Consider the following 22,104-nt stretch of genomic DNA (forward strand, 5'->3'; position numbering starts at 1 on the left):
CTGCTTTGAAGAATCTAAAATATATTTTGAATATAAAAGCAGCCAACAAGTGCTCAGCATACAGTGGGGCAAAAAAAGTATTTAGTCAGTCACCAATTGTGCAGGTTCTCCCACTTAAAAAGATGTGAGAGGCCTGTGATTTTCATCATAGGTACACTTCAACTATGACAGAATTAGAAAAAAAAATCCAGAAGATCACATTGTAGGATTTTTAATGAATTTATTTGCAAATTATGGTGGAAAATAAGTATTTGGTCACCTACAAACAAGCAAGATTTCTGGCTCTCACAGACCTGTAACTTCTTCTTTAAGAGGCTCATCTGTCCTCCACTCGTTACCTGTATTAATGGCACCTGTTTGAACTTGTTATCAGTATAAAAAGACACATGTCCACAACCTCAAACAGTCACACTCCAAACTCCACTATGGCCAAGACCAAAGAGCTGTCAAAGGACACCAGAAACAAAATTGTAGACCTGCACCAGGCTGGGAAGACTGAATCTGCAATTTTTTTCTCATTTTGTCTGTCATAGTTGAAGTGTACCTATGATGAAAATTACAGGCCTCATCTTTTTAAGTGGGAGAACTTGCACAATTGGTGGCTGACGAAATACTTTTTTGCCCTACTGTATGTGGGAACTCCATCAAGACTGTTGTAAAAGCATTCCTCATGAAGAATGCGCTAAGTAGTGGCTACTTTGAAGACTAAAATATATTTTCATTTGTTTAACACTGTTTTGGTTACCGTGTGTTATTTCATAGTTTTGATGTATTCACTATTATTCACTATTATTCTACAATGTAGAAAATAGTAAAAATAAAGAAGAACCCTAGAATGGGTAGGTGTGTCCAAACTTTTGACTGGTACTGTATATATACACACAAACATATGTGGACAACCCTTCTAATTAGTGGATTTGGCTTTCTCAGCCATACCCGTTGCTGAAAGGTGCATAAAATCGAGCACACAGCCATGCAATCTCCATAGAAAAACATTGGCAGTAGGATAGCCTTACTGAAGAGCTCAGTGACTTCCAACAAGGTCATCAAATTTCTGCCCTGCAAGAGCCGCCGTGGTCAACTAAGTCAAATCAAACCTTTATTTGTCACATGGGCCGAATACAACAGGTTTACCTTGAAACAAATACAACAGGTGTAGACCTTGAAATGGTTACTGACAAGCCCTTATTAACCAACAATGCAGTTCAAGACGATTTTAAAAAACATTTACCAATTAAACTAATGTAAAAAATTATAAAAACACAATAAAATAACAATAACGAGGCTATATACAGGGGGTACCGGTACCGAGTCAATGTGAGGGGGTGCAGGTTAGTCGAGTAGGTAGGGGTAAAGTGACTATGCACAGATAATAAACAGCAAGTAGCAGCAGTGTAAAAACAAACAGGGGGGAGTCAATGTAAACAGTCCAGGTGGCCATTTTATTAATTGTTCAGCAGTCTTAAGGCTTGGGGGTAGAAGCTGTTAAGGAGCCTTTTGGTCCTAGACTTGGTGCTCCGGTACCACACCGTGCGGTAGCAGAGACAATAGTCCATGACTTGGTGCTCCGGTACCACACCGTGCGGTAGCAGAGACAATAGTCCATGACTTGGTGCTCCGGTACCACACCGTGCGGTAGCAGAGACAATAGTCCATGACTTGGTGCTCCGGTACCACACCGTGCGGTAGCAGAGACAATAGTCCATGACTTGGTGCTCCGGTACCACACCGTGCGGTAGCAGAGACAATAGTCCATGACTTGGTGCTCCGGTACCACACCGTGCGGTAGCAGAGACAATAGTCCATGACTTGGTGCTCCGGTACCACACCGTGCGGTAGCAGAGACAATAGTCCATGACTTGGGTGACTAGAGTCTTTGACAATTATTGGGGCTTTCCTCTGACACCGTCTAGGACATAGGTCATGGATGTCAGGAAGCCCCAGTGATCCTCTGACACCGCCTAGAAAAGACGCCCAACTAGGCCACTATTAACATTGACGGGGCTGTAGTGGAGCCGGTCGAGAGTTTCAAGTTCCTTTAGTGTCCACATCACCAACAAACTATCATTGTCCAAACATACCAAGACAGTTGTGAAGAGGGCACGACAACACCTTTCCCCCTCAGGAGACTGAAAAGATTTGGCATGGGTCTCCAGATCCTCAAAAAGTTCTACAGCTGCACCATCGAGAGCATCCTGACCGCTTGCATCACCACCTGGTATGGCAACTGTTCGGCATCTGACCGTAAGGCGCTACACAGTGTTACACACTGTAGTGTGAACAGCCCAGTACATCACTGGAGCCAAGCTTCCTGCAATCCAGGACCTACATAATAGGCGATGACAGAGGAAAGCCCATTAAATTGTCAGAGACTCCAGTCAACCATAAACTGTTTTCTCTGCTACCGCACGGCAAGTGGTACCGGAGCGCCAAGTCTAGAACCAAAAGGCTCCTGAACAGCTTCTACCCCCAAAGCCATAAGACTGCTGAACAATTAATCAAATGGCCACCGAACTATCTACACTGTTATCTATGCATAGTCACTTCACCCCCACCTACATGTACAAATGACCTCAACTAACCTGTACCCCCGCACACTGACTGGGTACCGGTGCCCCCTGTATATAGCCTCCACACTGACTGGGTACCGGTACACACTGTATATAGCCTCCACACTGACTGGGTATTGGTGCCCCCTGTATATAGCCTCCACACTGACTGGGTACCGGTGCCCCCTGTATAGAGCCTCCACACTGACTCGGTACCGGTGCCCCCTGTATATAGCCTCCACACTGACTGGGTACCGGTGCCCCCTGTATATAGCCTCCACACTGACTGGGTACCGGTGCCCCCTGTATATAGCCTCCACACTGACTGGGTACCGGTGCCCCCTGTATATAGCCTCCACACTGACTGGGTACCGGTGCCCCCTGTATATAGCCTCCACACTGACTGGGTACCGGTGCCCCCTGTATATAGCCTCCACACTGACTCGGTACCGGCACCCCCTGTATATAGCCTCCACACTGACTGGGTACCGGTGCCCCCTGTATATAGCCTCCACACTGACTGGGTACCGGTACACCCTGTATATAGTCTATTTTTTAAATATTTTCTTAACTCTTTCTTGAACTGCATTGTTGGTTAAGGGCTTGTAAGTCAGCATTTCACTGTAAGGTCTACACTGTTGGTTAAGGGCTTGTAAGTCAGCATTTCACGGTAAGGTCTACACTTGTTGTATTCGGCGCATGTGACTAATAAAGTTTGATTTGATCTCTGTAACGTCCTTATTGTAACCCTCCGTCACCAGGACCTCGTTTCACCCTATCCCCTATGGGCCCTGGTCTAAAGTAGTGCACCCTATCCCGGTATGGGTCCTGGTCTAAAGTAGTGCACCCTATCCCCTATGGGCCCTGGTCTAAAGTAGTGCACCCTATCCCCTATGGGCCCTGGTCTAAAGTAGTGCACCCTATCCCGGTATGGGTCCTGGTCTAAAGTAGTGCACCCTATCCCCTATGGGTCCTGGTCTAAAGTAGTGCACTGTATAGGGTATAGGGTGCCATTTCAAAAGCAGCCCAGTGTCACGAATACCACTGAAGGTGGCTCCCCTTCCTGCTCGGGTGGCGCTCGGCGGTCTATTAGCTGCCACTGAAGGCGGATCCTCTTCCTGCTCGGGTGGCACTCGGCGGTCTATTAGCTGCCACTGAAGGTGGCTCCCCTTCCTGCTCGGGTGGCGCTCTCTATTAGCTGCCACTGAAGGCGGCTCCTCTTCCTGCTCGGGCGGCGCTCGGTGGTCTAATAGCTGCCACTGAAGGTGGCTCCCCTTCCTGCTCGCTCGGCGGTCTAATAGCTGCCACTGAAGGCGGATCCCCTTCCTGCTCTTGGCGGTCTATTAGCTGCCACTGAAGGCGGATCCTCTTCCTGCTCGGGCGACGCTCGGCGGTCTATTAGCTGCCACTGAAGGTGGCTCCCCTTCCTGCTCGGGTGGCGCTCGGCGGTCTATTAGCTGCCACTGAAGGCGGATCCTCTTCCTGCTCGGGTGGCGCTTGGCGGTCTATTAGCTGCCACTGAAGGTGGCTCCCCTTCCTGCTCGGCGATCAATTAGCTGCCACTGAAGGTGGCTACCCTTCCTGTTCGGCGGTCTATTAGCTGCCACTGAAGGTGGCTCCCCTTCCTGTTCGGGTGGCGCTCGGCGGTCTAATAGCTGCCACTGAAGGTGGCTCCCCTTCCTGCTCGGCGGTCTATTAGCTGCCACTGAAGGTGGCTCCCCTTCCTGCTCGGGCGGCGCTCGGCGGTCTAATAGCTGCCACTGAAGGTGGCTCCCCTTCCTGCTCGGGCGGCGCTCGGCGGTCTAATAGCTGCCACTGAAGGCGGCTCCCCTTCCTGCTCGGCGGTCTATTAGCTGCCACTGAAGGCGGCTCCCCTTCCTGCTCGGCGGTCTATTAGCTGCCACTGAAGGCGGCTCCCCTTCCTGCTCGGCGGTCTATTAGCTGCCACTGAAGGCGGCTCCCCTTCCTGCTCGGCGGTCTATTAGCTGCCACTGAAGGCGGCTCCCCTTCCTGCTCGGCGGTCTATTAGCTGCCACTGAAGGCGGCTCCCCTTCCTGCTCGGCGGTCTATTAGCTGCCACTGAAGGTGGCTCCCCTTCCTGCTCGGCGGTCTATTAGCTGTCACTGAAGGTGGCTCCCCTTCCTGCTCGGCGGTCTATTAGCTGCCACTGAAGGTGGCTCCCCTTCCTGCTCGGCGGTCTATTAGCTGCCACTGAAGGTGGCTCCCCTTCCTGCTCGGCGGTCTATTAGCTGCCACTGAAGGTGGCTCCCCTTCCTGCTCGGCGGTCTATTAGCTGCCACTGAAGGTGGCTCCCCTTCCTGCTCGGCGGTCTATTAGCTGCCACTGAAGGTGGCTCCCCTTCCTGCTCGGGTGGCGCTCGGCGGTCTATTAGCTGCCACTGAAGGTGGCTCCCCTTCCTGCTCGGCGGTCTATTAGCTGCCACTGAAGGTGGCTCCCCTTCCTGCTCGGCGGTCTATTAGCTGTCACTGAAGGTGGCTCCCCTTCCTGCTCGGCGGTCTATTAGCTGTCACTGAAGGTGGCTCCCCTTCCTGCTCGGCGGTCTATTAGCTGCCACTGAAGGTGGCTCCCCTTCCTGTTCTGGCGCTCGGCGGTCTATTAGCTGCCACTGAAGGTGGCTCCCCTTCCTGCTCGGCGGTCTATTAGCTGCCACTGAAGGTGGCTCCCCTTCCTGCTCGGGTGGCGCTCGGCATATTAGCTGCCACTGAAGGTGGCTCCCCTTCCTGCTCGGCGGTCTATTAGCTGCCACTGAAGGTGGCTCCCCTTCCTGCTCGGCGGTCTATTAGCTGCCACTGAAGGTGGCTCCCCTTCCTGCTCGGCGGTCTATTAGCTGCCACTGAAGGTGGCTCCCCTTCCTGCTCGGGTGGCGCTCGGCGGTCTATTAGCTGCCACTGAAGGCGGCTCCCCTTCCTGCTCGGGCGGCGCTCGGCGGTATAATAGCTGCCACTGAAGGCGGCTCCCCTTCCTGCTCGGCGGTCTATTAGCTGCCACTGAAGGCGGCTCCCCTTCCTGCTCGGCGGTCTATTAGCTGCCACTGAAGGCGGCTCCCCTTCCTGTTCTGGCGCTCGGCGGTCTATTAGCTGCCACTGAAGGCGGCTCCCCTTCCTGCTTGGGCGGCGCTCGGCGGTCTATTAGCTGCCACTGAAGGTGGCTCCCCTTCCTGCTCGGCGGTCTAATAGCTGCCACTGAAGGTGGCTCCCCTTCCTGCTCGGCGGTCGTCGCCGGTCTACTAGCTGCCACCGATCCCTTCGTCCTTTTCATTTGTTTCTGTCTAATTGTTTTCACCTGTTCCTTGTTGGGGTTTTGGGATGGGTGTTATTTAAGTTCGTTTTGCCCGCTGGTGTTTGTGCGGGCTTGTTGGTTTGTTACGTTTGGTGATGTATCGTGTTTGTTTTGGGGTTTTCGCTGTCCAGTGTTTGTCACTTGGTTTTGGGTTTGTTTACCACCAGTGTTTTAAGGGCATTCACCCATGTCTGGACCTGTTACGTTTTGAAGGACATTAAAGCGTTTTTCCCGTTCACTTCGCTCTCTGCATTTGACTCCTCACTCATCACTCGCCCCGACGTTACACCCAGATCCAGCCTCAGTGCTTTTTGACTGACTGAGGTTCTCTACAATGGATGAAACTCTTCGATCTTTAAATGAAAGGTTTCAGGAAAAAGCCCAAGAAGTTGTGCCTCAATCGCCAAGACATTTTCCTTCCATGGTAAAAAAAAAAACAGTTTAATAAAGATCAATAAAACACTGAGACATGGAAGGTACATACAGTGTGTTTACATTTTCATAGCAGAATGTTTCACCTTCTACTTTACATTAACATGGGTAGCAGGTTGTACGCGTCACTCAGTAATATTGAGACACACAGCCGGAGGCTGGTGATTTAGTGACATTTTCTCGATATACTGTAACAACCCGTACTTGACAGATCTTTCTTTGGTTTTTACTAGAATAACAGACAGAATACACAGGCTGAATTCCACATGGACTTCCAGTCATTTCCTCTCGATCTGAGAGAATCATCGTAATTTTTTTAATTCTTATTCCTTTGCGATTGGCTGAACCAATATGGTAATTACGTGATCTTGCCTTCTGATTGGCTGTGTGGAAATGTAGCCATATTGTTTACACCTTTCAGATCTACAGGAGTGCCGAAAGAGAAGGTGCTAAGGGGGTATATTTGTTATGTTATTAATGTTAGAAGCATGTGATTTCATCCACCAAGGTTTCAACACAGCTGGTGATTTAGTGACATTTTCCTTTCAGTCAAAGATAACAGCGTTAAAAAGACGCATGTTACTTGGTCCACTGAGGTTTCAAGACGATGCTGGAGTAGGAGCGTACGCAGGAGAAGGCGGAGGAAGAGATCTTCCTGGGGTCGATGTAGTTGTTCTCCAGGCGCAGCGTCAATATGTTAGCGTCCTCGTCGTTCTCGGGGTCACAGAAAGCGTCCTCTGCAAACGTCCTGTAAGATGATGAAAAGGTGAATTGGTTGTACAGCATGAAGTGATTACCTGTATTACTCTGTATTGGACGGAGAGAAAGTCAATACTCTGGAATTGATCTGTGTTCTGTGAAGGCCAATTCAAATCATGTTCCTCTCCCAAAACTACAAGCTCAGTTGGGTTAGCATGGCGTTCAGATCTGCACATATGGTAGTGGGTTATTCCAGCCCACCCACGTAGAATGTATGCCCTGACTGTAAGTCAGCTTTGTTATAAAAGCCCTGCTAAATGTTATTATTATTATTATTATTATTATATATTATCAGAAAGGGTTAGCACTGAAGGTTCAGATCTGCACATATGGTTATACCACTCGGTTATTACAGCCCTGCCACTTGGTTATTACAGCCCTGTCACTAGGTTATTACAGCCCTGCCACTATGTTATTATAGCCCTGCCACTATGTTATTATAGCCCTGCCACTTGGTTATTATAGCCCTGTCACTAGGTTATTACAGCCCTGCCACTAGGTTATTACAGCCCTGTCACTAGGTTATTACAGCCCTGTCACTAGGTTATTACAGCCCTGCCACTTGGTTATTATAGCCCTGCCACTTGGTTATTACAGCCCTGCCACTTGGTTATTACAGCCCTGCCACTTGGTTATTACAGCCCTGCCACTTGGTTATTACAGCCCTGCCACTTGGTTATTACAGCCCTGCCACTAGGTTATTACAGCCCTGCCACTTGGTTATTACAGCCCTGCCACTTGGTTATTACAGCCCTGCCACTTGGTTATTATAGCCCTGCCACTTGGTTATTATAGCCCTGCCACTTGGTTATTACAGCCCTGCCACTAGGTTATTACAGCCCTGCCACTAGGTTATTACAGCCCTGCCACTAGGTTATTACAGCCCTGCCACTAGGTTATTACAGCCCTGCCACTAGGTTATTACAGCCCTGCCACTAGGTTATTACAGCCCTGCCACTTGGTTATTACAGCCCTGCCACTTGGTTATTATAGCCCTGCCACTAGGTTATTACAGCCCTGCCACTAGGTTATTACAGCCCTGCCACTAGGTTATTACAGCCCTGTCACTAGGTTATTACAGCCCTGCCACTAGGTTATTACAGCCCTGCCACTTGGTTATTATAGCCCTGCCACTAGGTTACTTTATTACAGCCCTGTCACTAGGTTACAGCCCTGTCATTATTACAGCCCTGTCACTAGGTTATTACAGCCCTGTCACTAGGTTATTACAGCCCTGCCACTTGGTTATTACAGCCCTGCCACTAGGTTATTACAGCCCTGTCACTAGGTTATTACAGCCCTGCCACTTGGTTATTACAGCCCTGCCACTCGGTTATTACAGCCCTGCCACTAGGTTATTACAGCCCTGTCACTAGGTTATTACAGCCCTGTCACTAGGTTATTACAGCCCTGTCACTAGGTTATTACAGCCCTGTCACTAGGTTATTACAGCCCTGTCACTAGGTTATTACAGCCCTGTCACTAGGTTATTACAGCCCTGCCAGCCCTGTCACTAGGTTATTATAGCCCTGCCACTAGGTTATTATAGCCCTGTCACTAGGTTATTACAGCCCTGCCACTAGGTTATTACAGCCCTGTCACTAGGTTATTACAGCCCTGTCACTAGGTTATTACAGCCCTGTCACTAGGTTATTACAGCCCTGTCACTAGGTTATTACAGCCCTGTCACTAGGTTATTACAGCCCTGTCACTAGGTTATTACAGCCCTGTCACTAGGTTATTACAGCCCTGTCACTAGGTTATTACAGCCCTGTCACTAGGTTATTACAGCCCTGTCACTAGGTTATTACAGCCCTGTCACTAGGTTATTACAGCCCTGCACTAGGTTATTACAGCCCTGCCACTAGGTTATTACAGCCCTGTCACTAGGTTATTACAGCCCTGTCACTAGGTTATTACAGCCCTGTCACTAGGTTATTACAGCCCTGTCACTAGGTTATTACAGCCCTGCCACTAGGTTATTACAGCCCTGCCACTAGGTTATTACAGCCCTGCCACTAGGTTATTACAGCCCTGCCACTAGGTTATTACAGCCCTGCCACTAGGTTATTACAGCCCTGTCACTAGGTTATTACAGCCCTGTCACTAGGTTATTACAGCCCTGCCACTAGGTTATTACAGCCCTGCCACTAGGTTATTACAGCCCTGCCACTAGGTTATTACAGCCCTGTCACTAGGTTATTATGTATAAATAACTGCAGTCAGTGTAGCTATTGACATAGCATATGGTGAAACGGTGCATCTATAAACATTTACGTCAATGTACAGTAACAATCCAATACCTAATGTTGTTGTTATTGAGGCGCAGGAAGTGCAGAGTGCTCATCTGGTTGATACCAGGGGGAACCGTTATGAGCTGGTTGTGGTCTAAACACAGCTCTGTCATAGAGGTATAGGTGCCCAAGAAGGACTGTGGCTCCACTCCCTCCCCATCCAGCTTGTTGTGGGACAGGTACAGGTACTCTATCCCCGGCACCATGTGGGCGAACACAAACCCTGAATTAAAACATAAACACAAGATGAACATTGTATTCCCAAAGGATATTACTTAAGAAGTATTCATTAAAACACTTGTCCTCGATGGTACATACCTGGGATCCTCTCAATCTGGTTCCCTACCAAGACCAGGTGGACCAGAGCTCTGGGCAGGTAGGATGGGACCAGGTACAGGCGGTTGTAGGACAGGTCAATGGACTCCAGGTTCCTGGTGGGAGGAAGGGTGTGTGTGTGTGTGTGTGTGTGTGTGTGTGTGTGTGTGTGTGTGTGTGTGTGTGTGTGTGTGTGTGTGTGTGTGTGTGTGTGTGGAGAGAGCGAGAGAGAGAGAGAGCGAGAGAGAGAGAGCGCCAACACATGAAAGAGAAAGGGAAGGAATGTTATTCCCTGTAAGATTTATTGATGAGAAAAAAAGAAGACTTGTGAGATCTTACTGTTTTCTTACTTGTGGTTGATCCATGCTAGAGGTGCAATCCTGGACTCCTCCAGTCTGTTGTGTCTCAGTGAGATCATGTTCAGGTTAGTGGTTTGGTTGAAGACAGAGTCAGATATCTCTTCTATCAGGTTGTTCTCAAGATAAACCTCCTGCAAAGAAACAGAATGATACAATGAAGAATGGAGATGCTCTGATGAGACCCTTCGTTCCTCTGGGAGAGATGCTCTGATGAGACCCTTCGTTCCTCTGGGAGAGATGCTCTGATGAGACCCTTCGTTCCTCTGGGAGAGATGCTCTGATGAGACCCTTCGTTCCTCTGGGAGAGATGCTCTGATGAGACCCTTCGTTCCTCTGGGAGAGATGCTCTGATGAGACCCTTCGTTCCTCTGGGAGAGATGCTCTGATGAGACCCTTCGTTCCTCTGGGAGAGATGCTCTGATGAGACCCTTCGTTCCTCTGGGAGAGATGCTCTGATGAGACCCTTCGTTCCTCTGGGAGAGATGCTCTGATGAGACCCTTCGTTCCTCTGGGAGAGATGCTCTGATGAGACCCTTCGTTCCTCTGGGAGAGATGCTCTGATGAGACCCTTCGTTCCTCTGGGATCTCTGAGATAATAACATCTCTCTGTTGTTTTTGAACATGTTATACTGGGTGTTAATTGAAGCAGGCCTCCATGTCTGTGGTCAGCCCTGGCTGTTTGGGTTAGCCATCGTTGGTATGTTTGTTCAGATTGTTTCCCCACAGACAGACCTCAGTGGTAGTTTTTTAGGAGAAAATGTCTGACAGAGCCACTCGTTCCTGGTGCCTTGCCTTTAACCAGAGCATGAGAGTGAGTTGTGGAAAATAGTTTTTAAAACTTCTTGACACACCCATCCCGTGAGCGGGAATATTTTCATCAACATCCGCTCAATTGCAGAGCGCCAAATTCAAATTACTAAAAATATTCAATTTTCATGAAATCACAAGTGCAATATAGCAAAACACAGCTTAGATTGTTGTTAATCCACCTGGCGTGTCAGAATTCATTAAAACTTTTCAGCGAAAGCTATCCAAGCATTTATGTAAGGACATCTCTCTCAGTAGACAAAATATTACAAACAGCTAGCAGCCAAGTAGATTGGTCACGAAAGTCAGAAAAGCAATAAATTAAATTGCTTACCTTTGATGATCTTCGGATGTTTGCACTCACGAGACTCACAGTTATACAATAAATGTTCCTTTTGTTCCATAAAGATTATTTTTAGATCCAAAATACCTCCATTTGTTTGGCGCGTTATGTTCAGAAATCCACAGGCACGAACGGTCACGACATTCCAGACGAAAATTCCAAATAGTATCCGTAAAGTGAGTAGAAATATGTCAAATGTTTTTTATAATCAATCCTCAGGTTGTTTTTACAATATTTAATCGATAATATGTCAACCGGAATGTAGCTTCTTCCATAGGAGAGAGAGAGAAAATGGCTGTTGCGCATGAAAAACTCTGTTGGCACCCAGCCATCCACTGACGCGGTGGGTTCTTTCCCGCTCATTTTTCAAAATAAAAGCCTGAAACTATGTCTAAAGACTGTTCACAGCTTGAGGAAGCCATAGGAAAAGGAATCTGGTTGATATCCCTTTAAATGGAGGGAAGGCATCCAATGGAACAGAGAGCTTTCAGGGAAAAACAGCACTTCCTGGTTGGATTTTCCTCAGGTTTTCACCTGCAATATCAGTTCTGTTCACAGACAATAATTTGACAGTTTTTGAAACTTTATAGTGTTTTCTATCCTAATCTGACCATTATATGCATATTCTAGTTTCTGGGCCTGAGAAATAGGCAGTTTCAAATGGGTACGTTTTTTTTTTGCCAAATATGAAAATACTGCCACCTACACTCAAGAAGTAAGAAAAAGGTTGCAGTTGCATCACCGTTTCATCGAAATGTGTATCGTCCCAGTGAAAATGTACACTGCGTCTATGACTAAAATTGCAGAGAGGTAGCAAAAGAAACATAGTGGTCGAAAACATTGAGGAACTACAAAATGTACCTTAGATTTATCCAAGGTTTTTCTATAAAATGTATAAAAGCTCACCAGTAGAGATGGGGGCAAGCCCTGGGGGACTGTCCTGAAGTGGTTTCTGCCCAGACGGAGGTAGGAGAGCTGGGAGAGGGGTCTGAAAGCTAGAGGATCCACGTTGCCTTCACTCAAGAGATTCCCCTCCAACTCCAAGGTCAACAGGTCACTCAGACCTTTGAGAAATTACACAGAAATTTAAATATTTTCCAATAAAAACGTCTCCCTGAGTTTGTTTATAGTTTCAGACTCTTCCAATAACAATTATGTATGTTTCTGTTGTCAAAGTATTTTAGATTGAAGCACTATATGGCCTGAAACACCCCCAAAAGAAGTTTGAAAAGTAATTTGTATTTTTGTCCAGTAAGTAGCAGCAGGCAAATTAGTTATTTCTTTGTACTACCTTGGAAGCTGTTCTCTTCGATCCCTTTGAGGTGATTCTCATTGATCTTCAGCTCCTGTAGTGTTGATGGGAAGTCTAGTGGGACCATCTCTAGGAGGTTGTTGTCCAGGTAAAGACGGCTCAGGAACTTCAGGCCCTGAACAACAAACATGAACAAAATCTGTGTGTCTGTGTGTCTGTGTGTCTGTGTGTCTGTGTCTGTGTGCGTGTGAGCGCTGGGGTGTTGCGAAAGCTAGACGATCAATGTCAGTTGTTTCGTTGACATGTAATAGTAATGGACAATAAAGTTAACCTCTATGCTAATGTGATTAGCACGAGGTTGTAAGTAACAAGAACATTTCCCAGGACATAGACATATCTGATATGGGCAGAAAGCTTAAATTCTTGTTAATCTAACTGCACTATCAATTTACAGTAGCTATTACAGTGAAATAATACCATGCTATTGTTTGAGGATAGTGCACAGTTATGAACTTGAAAAGTTATTAATAAACCAATTAGGCACATTTGGGCAGACTTGATACAACATGTTGAACAGAAATGCAATGGTTCATTAGATCAGTTGAAAACTTTGCACATACACTGCTGCCATCTAGTGGCCAAAGACTACATTGCAAAAGGGCTGGAATTATACATTACAGCCTTTCTCTTGCATTTCAAAGATGGTTCAGAAAAAATACAAAACAAGGCATGTTTTTTTCTTTGTATCATCTTTAACCAGATCTAATGTGTTATATTCTCCTACATTGATTTCACATTTCCACAAACTTCAAAGTATTTCCTTTCAAATGGTACCAAGAAAATACATATCCTTGTTTCAGGTCCTGAGCTACAGGCAGTTAGATTTGGGTATGTCATTTTAGGTCCTGAGCTACAGGCAGTTAGATTTGGGTATGTTATTTTAGGTCCTGAGCTACAGGCAGTTAGATTTGGGTATGTTATTTTAGGTCCTGAGCTACAGGCAGTTAGATTTGGGTATGTTATTTTAGGTCCTGAGCTACAGGCAGTTAGATTTGGGTATGTTATTTTAGGGGTCCGATCTTCAATAAACATTATCATTTGACATGTAATAGTATTTTAGGCTAATAAAGGCAGTTATCAATAAACATGTATCATTGACATGTAATAGTAGATTTGGGTAAAGTTATTTTACGATCAATAAACTATCATTGAGTTAATAGTATTTATTTTAAAGGAGCAATAAACATGTATCATTTGACATATAATAGTATTTTAGGTCCTGAGCTAAGGCAGTTAATTTGGGTCAATAAACATTTTATCATTGAGCTATAGGCATTAGTATTGGCTATGTTATTAGATCAATAAACATTTAAACATGTATCATTGACATCCTGAGCTAATAGGCAGATCAATAAACATGTTATTTTATTGACTATGGCAGTAGTTTGGCTAATGTTATTTTAGTAGATCAATAAACATGTATCATTGACATGTAATAGTATTGGCTAATAAAGGAGATCAATAAACATGTATCATTGACATGTAATAGTATTGGCTAATAAAGGAGATCAATAAACATGTATCATTGACATGTAATAGTATTGGTAATGGAAACAGTTAAAGAAATGGAAATATTGTACATTGGATTGTAAACTAGTCAGTATCAGACCTGGATTTAAATAGCAGGAATAATTATTTTCTTGTATCATTGACATGTAACCCGTAGTATTGGCTAATGGGTGGATCAATAAACATGTATCATGTGACCCGTAATAGTATTGGCTAATAAAGTGAGATCAATAAAGCATGTATCATTGACATGTAATAGTAATGGATAACAATCTGTCATTCTGTCATGGGTGGCTGTGAAACAGTTAAAGTGGGTGGAAATATTGTACATTGGGTTGTAAACTAGTCAGTATCAGACCTGGATTTAAATAGCAGGAATAATTATTTTCTTAGAAATACTTTGGGTGGGTGTGACCCGTAGCAGTGGGTGGGTGTGACCCGTAGCAGTGGGTGGCTGTGACCCGTAGCAGTGGGTGGCTGTGACCCGTAGCAGTGGGTGGCTGTGACCCGTAGCAGTGGGTGGCTGTGACCCGTAGCAGTGGGTGGCTGTGACCCGTAGCAGTGGGTGGCTGTGACCCGTAGCAGTGGGTGGCTGTGACCCGTAGCAGTGGGTGGGTGTGACCCGTAGCAGTGGGTGGGTGTGACCCGTAGCAGTGGGTGGGTGTGACCCGTAGCAGTGGGTGGGTGTGACCCGTAGCAGTGGGTGGCTGTGACCCGTAGCAGTGGGTGGGTGTGACCCGTAGCAGTGGGTGGGTGTGACCCGTAGCAGTGGGTGGGTGTGACCCGTAGCAGTGGGTGGCTGTGACCCGTAGCAGTGGGTGGCTGTGACCCGTAGCAGTGGGTGGCTGTGACCCGTAGCAGTGGGTGGCTGTGACCCGTAGCAGTGGGTGGCTGTGACCCGTAGCAGTGGGTGGCTGTGACCCGTAGCAGTGGGTGGCTGTGACCCGTAGCAATGAGTGGGTGTGGTTTGGAAATAAAACTGTCGATGTTGGCACTCCTGTCACGATAGCGAGTTTCTTGTTAACAAAGTCAAGCTGTATTTTTGTTAGAGAAACGTCCTGACTGTCTCTAGATTCTCACCTTAAGGGACCTTGGAAATAGAGAAGAAAAACATACGAAACGGCATTTGGAATTAAACAGAGACAAAAACCTGGTTGGTTTCAACCAGGAGGCTGACACTTCCAGCCTTATAATAACCCTAAGCAAACATCAGAATCCACAAGGAAATGTTTAGTTGACCACAAAATCAACAGTCTCCGGATTTGAATTTACATTGACCTTCAGTCGTGGAAGAGTGCAGTTCATAAGAGCAGACAAAGGATGTAGAGGATCTGTGAAGATTCTGTATGGAGGAATGGTCTAAGATCTCTGTGTTTTCCAATCTCATAAAATATTTTAGAAAAAGGCTCAGTGTCGTCATCCTCTTAAGGGCAATATGCTGTAGAAAAAAAGGAGATCCAATCATTTTAACCCGTGTCTTTTAAAGATATGTATATTTTTGTATTACTTTAACAAAATATTTATCTGAGTATATTAGTATAAAATAATATAATCTTCCCCAAAAACATTGTTAAAATGTTACATCCTGAAGGGATTCATTTGAGATGTTTTTGTCACGGGACTTCACACAATAACAACCCATAATGTGAAAGCGGAGTGTTTTTTAAAATTGCACTAATGAATAAAAACTGAAAAGATGAAATGTCTTGTTATGGCTAAATACCTAAATAGGTTCAGGGGTAACAACGTATCTTAACAAGTCCCATAATAAGTTGAATAGACTCTGTGCAGTAATAGTGTTTAATATGTTTTTTTAAATGAATGACTACCTCATCTGTGTACCCAGACATACAGGTCCCTCAGCCAAGCAGTGTATTTCAAACACAGATTCAACCACAAAGAACAGGCAAGTCAGTTAAGAACAAATTCTTATTTTCAATGACGGCCTAGGAACAGTGGGTTAACTGCCTGTTCAGGGGCAGAACAACAGATTTGTACCGTGTCAGCTCGGGGGTTTGAACTTGCAACCTTCCGGTTACTAGTCCAACACTCTAACCACTAGGCTACGCTGCCGCCCCAATGCCTCGCAAAGAAGAGCACAGATTGGTAGATGGGTAAAAATACAAAAAGCAGACATTGAAAACCCATTTGAGCATGGTGAAGTTATTATCAACACACCCAGTCACTAGATACAGGCGTCCTTCCTAACTCAGTTGCCAGAGAGGAAGGAAACTGCTCAGGGATTTCACCATGAGGCCAATGGTGACAAACAGTTAGAGTTTAATGGCTGTGATAGGAGAAAACTGAGGATGGATCAACAACATTGTAGTTACTCCACAATAGTAACCTAAATGACAGAGTTTAATGGCTGTGATGGGAGAACACTGAGGATGGATCAACAACATTGTAGTTACTCCACAATACTAACCTAAATGACAGAGTGAAAAGAAGGAAGCCTGTACAGAATAAAAATATTACAAAACATGCATCCTGTTTGCAACGAGGCACTAATGCAAAAATGTGGCAAAGCAATTCACTTTTGGTCCTGAACACAATATGCACATGTAGACAGGGGTCAAATGACTTGGATAATAAACAAAGAGGAGCAGCAGTGTTTGCGCGCGTGTGTGTGTGTGTGTGTGTGTGTGGAATGTACGTGTGTGTGTGGAATGTACGTGTGTGTGTGTGTGGAATGTACGTGTGTGGTTAGAGACCATTGAGTCTGTTCAAGAGAGTCAGTGCCAAACATATGAATAACTATTTAATGAAATAAGGGGGTCAATGCAAATAGTCCAGGTAACCATTTAGTCTTATGGCTCGGGGACAGAAGCTGTTCAGGAGCCTGTTGGTGTCAGACTTGATAAGCAAGTCTTGACACCAAGCAGAGAGAACGGTCTATGGCTTGGTTGGAGTCTTTAATTATTTGCCAGGCCTTCCTTTCACACAGCCTGATAAAGAGAGGTCCTGGATGGCAGGGAGCTGGGCCCCAGTGATGTACTGGGCTGTCCGCACCACCCTCTATAGCACCATGCGATCCAGGGTGGTGCTATTAACATAACATTGATGCAGTGTAACTCTTACTTAGAAAGCGTGCGGGCTGATGCCAGAAGAGAAAGACTTGTATTATGAAGGTGAGATTCATACTTTCAAGGCATGTGGAAATGCTTGTTAAGCACTCTTATTTTGAAGGAAAGACTCTTACTTTGAAGGTGTGTGGGGCGATTCCAGCAGTTGTCAACTTATTCTTTCCTAGGTTGATGGACTCCAGGTTGGGGATGCCGTTGAACGCCCCCACTGGGATGGTTGTGATGGAGTTACCTGGTGGTTCAGCACAAACATTCATATGACATCCCTTCACATTATTATCCTCAATGCTTAGAGCGTCTAGATCAGGGTTGTCCAACCCTCTCCCTGGAGATCTACAGTCCTGTGGGTTTTCAGTCCAACCCTCTCCCTGGAGATATACAGTCCTGTGGGTTTTCAGTCCAACCCTCTCCCTGGAGATATACAGTCCTGTGGGTTTTCAGTCCAACCCTCTAACTGGATATATACAGTCCTGTGGGTTTTCAGTCCAACCCTCTCCCTGGAGATATACAGTCCTGTGGGTTTTCAGTCCAACCCTCTCACTGGAGATATACAGTCCTGTGGGTTTTCAGTCCAACCCTCTCACTGGAGATATACAGTCCTGTGGGTTTTCAGTCCAACCCTCTCCCTGGAGATCTACTGTCCTGTAGGTTTTCAGTCCAACCCTCTCCCTGGAGATACAGTCCTGTGGGTTTTCAGTCCAACCCTCTAACTGGAGATATACAGTCCTGTGGGTTTTCAGTCCAACCCTCTAACTGGAGATATACAGTCCTGTGGGTTTTCAGTCCAACCCTCTCCCTGGAGATATACAGTCCTGTGGGTTTTCAGTCCAACCCTCTCCCTGGAGATATACAGTCCTGTGGGTTTTCAGTCCAACCCTCTAACTGGAGATATACAGTCCTGTGGGTTTTCAGTCCAACCCTCTAACTGGAGATATACAGTCCTGTGGGTTTTCAGTCGAACCCTCTAACTGGAGATATACAGTCCTGTGGGTTTTCAGTCCAACCCTCTCCCTGGAGATCTACAGTCCTGTGGGTTTTCAGTCCAACCCTCTCCCTGGAGATATACAGTCCTGTGGGTTTTCAGTCGAACCCTCTAACTGGAGATATACAGTCCTGTGGGTTTTCAGTCCAACCCTCTCCCTGGAGATATACAGTCCTGTGGGTTCTCAGTCCAACCCTCTCCCTGGAGATATACAGTTCTGTGGGTTCTCAGTCCAACCCTCTCCCTGGAGATCTACAGTCCTGTGGGTTCTCAGTCCAATCCCAATTTAACACTGATTATACTAACTAGCTGCTCAACAATACCTTAAATAGCAACTGCCCCTCAAAAAAACACAACTAAATCCTTTTGAAAATGGTCAGAAACATTTATTCTAGTGTCACAATTGACTACAAAGTGAAAATAGGAGTCAGTCTGGTCAAAAACTGAGTTTGGATTCTCAGTGTGTCACAATGAGTAAATGAAGGTTGGGTTTAGATTACAATGACACTATATATACAAAAGTATGTGGACACCCCTTAAAATGAGTGGATTCAGCTATTTCAGCAATGCCCGTTGCTTACAGGTGTATAAAATTGAGCACACAGCTATGCAATCTCCATATGCAAGATGACGCCAACAGAGATGGTCGCCTCGCTTCGAGTCCTTAGGAAACTATGTATTTAGTTTTTAATGGATTATTTCTTACATTGTTACCGCAGAAAATATGAAGTCTTATTACATACAACAGCGAAAAATATTGAATATAAGAGCAACGTCAACTTACCAACATTACGACCAGGAATACAAGTTTCACGAATCAGATCCTCTGTTCAGACCACCACCCAGGACAATGGATCAGATCCTCTGTATGGACCACCACCCAGGACAATAGATCAGATCCTCTGTTCAGACCACCACCCAGGACAATGGATCAGATCCTCTGTTCAGACCACCACCCAGGACAATGGATCAGATCCTCTGTTCAGACCACCACCCAGGACAATGGATCAGATCCTCTGTATGGACCACCACCCAGGACAATAGATCAGATCCTCTGTTCAGACCACCACCCAGGACAATGGATCAGATCCTCTGTATGGACCACCACCCAGGACAATAGATCAGATCCTCTGTTTGGACCACCACCCAGGACAATGGATCAGATCCTCTGTTCAGACCACCACCCAGGACAATGGATCAGATCCTCTGTTCAGACCACCACCCAGGACAATGGATCAGATCCTCTGTTTGGACCACCACCCAGGACAATGGATCAGATCCTCTGTATGGACCACCACCCAGGACAATGGATCAGATCCTCTGTATGGACCACCACCCAGGACAATGGATCAGATCCTCTGTATGGACCACCACCCAGGACAATAGATCAGATCCTCTGTTCAGACCACCACCCAGGACAATGGATCAGATCCTCTGTATGGACCACCACCCAGGACAATGGATCAGATCCTCTGTATGGACCACCACCCAGGACAATGGATCAGATCCTCTGTATGGACCACCACCCAGGACAATGGATCAGATCCTCTGTTCAGACCACCACCCAGGACAATAGATCAGATCCTCTGTTCAGACCACCACCCAGGACAATGGATCAGATCCTCTGTTCAGACCACCACCCAGGACAATGGATCAGATCCTCTGTATGGACCACCACCCAGGACAATGGATCAGATCCTCTGTATGGACCACCACCCAGGACAATAGATCAGATCCTCTGTTTGGACCACCACCCAGGACAATGGATCAGATCCTCTGTATGGACCACCACCCAGGACAATGGATCAGATCCTCTGTTTGGACCACCACCCAGGACAATGGATCAGATCCTCTGTATGGACCACCACCCAGGACAATAGATCAGATCCTCTGTATGGACCACCACCCAGGACAATGGATCAGATCCTCTGTATGGACCACCACCCAGGACAATAGATCAGATCCTCTGTGTATCAGATCCTCTGACCACCACCCAGGACAATAGATCAGATCCTCTGTATGGACCACCACCCAGGACAATGGATCAGATCCTCTGTTCCACCACCCAGGACCACCACCCAGGACAATAGAGCAGATCCTCTGTATGGACCACCACCCAGGACAATGGATCAGATCCTCTGTTCAGACCACCACCCAGGACAATGGATCAGATCCTCTGTTCAGACCACCACCCAGGACAATAGATCAGATCCTCTGTTCAGACCACCACCCAGGACAATAGATCAGATCCTCTGTATGGACCACCACCCAGGACAATGGATCAGATCCTCTGTATGGACCACCACCCAGGACAATGGATCAGATCCTCTGTATGGACCACCACCCAGGACAATAGATCAGATCCTCTGTATGGACCACCACCCAGGACAATGGATCAGATCCTCTGTTCAGACCACCACCCAGGACAATAGATCAGATCCTCTGTATGGACCACCACCCAGGACAATGGATCAGATCCTCTGTATGGACCACCACCCAGGACAATAGATCAGATCCTCTGTATGGACCACCACCCAGGACAATGGATCAGATCCTCTGTTTGGACCACCACCCAGGACAATGGATCAGATCCTCTGTTCAGACCACCACCCAGGACAATGGATCAGATCCTCTGTTCAGACCACCACCCAGGACAATGGATCAGATCCTCTGTTTGGACCACCACCCAGGACAATAGATCAGATCCTCTGTTCAGACCACCACCCAGGACAATAGATCAGATCCTCTGTTTGGACCACCACCCAGGACAATAGATCAGATCCTCTGTATGGACCACCACCCAGGACAATGGATCAGATCCTCTGTTCAGACCACCACCCAGGACAATGGATCAGATCCTCTGTTTGGACCACCACCCAGGACAATGGATCAGATCCTCTGTATGGACCACCACCCAGGACAATAGATCAGATCCTCTGTATGGACCACCACCCAGGACAATGGATCAGATCCTCTGTTCAGACCACCACCCAGGACAATGGATCAGATCCTCTGTATGGACCACCACCCAGGACAATGGATCAGATCCTCTGTTTGGACCACCACCCAGGACAATAGATCAGATCCTCTGTTCAGACCACCACCCAGGACAATAGATCAGATCCTCTGTTTGGACCACCACCCAGGACAATGGATCAGATCCTCTGTATGGACCACCACCCAGGACAATAGATCAGATCCTCTGTATGGACCACCACCCAGGACAATGGATCAGATCCTCTGTATGGACCACCACCCAGGACAATAGATCAGATCCTCTGTATGGACCACCACCCAGGACAATAGATCAGATCCTCTGTATGGACCACCACTCAGGACAATGAATCAGATCCTCTGTATGGACCACCACCCAGGACAATGGATCAGATCCCTGTAGCCAACCCAAAACAACAGAGCGGCCTCCTGGTCAGGCTCCGTAGACGTGCACATCGCCCACCGCTCCCGAATATACTACTCGCCAATGTCCACTGGGGCCCCATAAGGGTGCGTTCTGAGCCCTCTCCTGTACTCCTTGTTCACCCATGACTGCGTGGCCATGCATTCCTCCAACTCAATCATCAAGTTTGCAGACGACACTACAGTAGTGGGCTTGATCACCAACAACGACGAGATAGCCTACAGGGAGGAGGTGAGGGCACTCGGAGTGTGCGGTCAGGAAAACAACCTCTCACTCAACGTCAACAAAACAAAGGCGATGATCGTAGACTTCAGGAAACAGCAGAGGGAGCACTCCCCGTATCCACATCAAAGGGACAGCGGTGGAGAAGGTGGAAAGTTAAGTTCCTCAGATCACAGACATACCGAAATGGTCCACACAGACAGTGTGGTGAGAAGGCCATAAAGATCATCAAGGACAACAACCAGCCGATGTCACAGGAAGGCCATAAAGATCATCAAGGACAACAACCACCCGATGTCACAGGAAGGCCATAAAGATCATCAAGGACAACAACCACCCGATGTCACAGGAAGGCCATAAAGATCATCAAGGACAACAACCACCCGATGTCACAGGAAGGCCATAAAGATCATCAAG

General features: G+C 46.8%; 1 protein-coding gene and 1 long non-coding RNA gene across 6 annotated transcripts in view; one reads left to right on the forward strand and one right to left on the reverse strand.

The window, feature by feature from the left end:
• Nucleotides 1–2,025: 2,025 nt before the first annotated feature.
• LOC127931995 (uncharacterized) lies at nucleotides 2,026–5,458 on the forward strand. Of its 3 annotated transcripts, XR_008143460.1 has the most exons (6): nucleotides 2,026–3,709; nucleotides 4,217–4,315; nucleotides 4,415–4,953; nucleotides 5,042–5,129; nucleotides 5,182–5,225; nucleotides 5,278–5,458. It is a non-coding gene; the product is annotated as an uncharacterized LOC127931995 (long non-coding RNA). The 3 variants fall into 3 exon arrangements; XR_008143461.1 differs by lacking the exon at nucleotides 5,182–5,225 and having other exon boundaries at nucleotides 4,547–5,129; XR_008143462.1 differs by lacking the exons at nucleotides 2,026–3,709; nucleotides 5,182–5,225 and having other exon boundaries at nucleotides 4,188–4,260; nucleotides 4,635–5,129.
• Nucleotides 5,459–6,274: 816 nt separating this feature from the next.
• LOC118379861 (extracellular matrix protein 2-like) overlaps nucleotides 6,275–22,104 on the reverse strand; it is a 46,870-nt gene continuing 31,040 nt past the window's right edge. For all 3 annotated transcript variants that reach the window (XM_052526157.1, XM_052526155.1, XM_052526156.1), the window contains 7 exons: nucleotides 17,182–17,297; nucleotides 12,450–12,585; nucleotides 12,065–12,222; nucleotides 10,000–10,139; nucleotides 9,653–9,765; nucleotides 9,344–9,557; nucleotides 6,275–7,029 (listed from right to left, as the gene is read on the reverse strand). In XM_052526157.1, coding sequence (XP_052382117.1) covers nucleotides 6,861–7,029; nucleotides 9,344–9,557; nucleotides 9,653–9,765; nucleotides 10,000–10,139; nucleotides 12,065–12,222; nucleotides 12,450–12,585; nucleotides 17,182–17,297 — 1,046 coding nt within the window. In that variant the 3' untranslated portion in view covers nucleotides 6,275–6,860. The remainder of the gene's footprint in view (nucleotides 7,030–9,343; nucleotides 9,558–9,652; nucleotides 9,766–9,999; nucleotides 10,140–12,064; nucleotides 12,223–12,449; nucleotides 12,586–17,181; nucleotides 17,298–22,104) is intronic.

Source organism: Oncorhynchus keta, chromosome 10, assembly GCF_023373465.1.
Source record: "Oncorhynchus keta strain PuntledgeMale-10-30-2019 chromosome 10, Oket_V2, whole genome shotgun sequence".
Taxonomy (NCBI): Eukaryota; Metazoa; Chordata; class Actinopteri; order Salmoniformes; family Salmonidae; genus Oncorhynchus; species Oncorhynchus keta.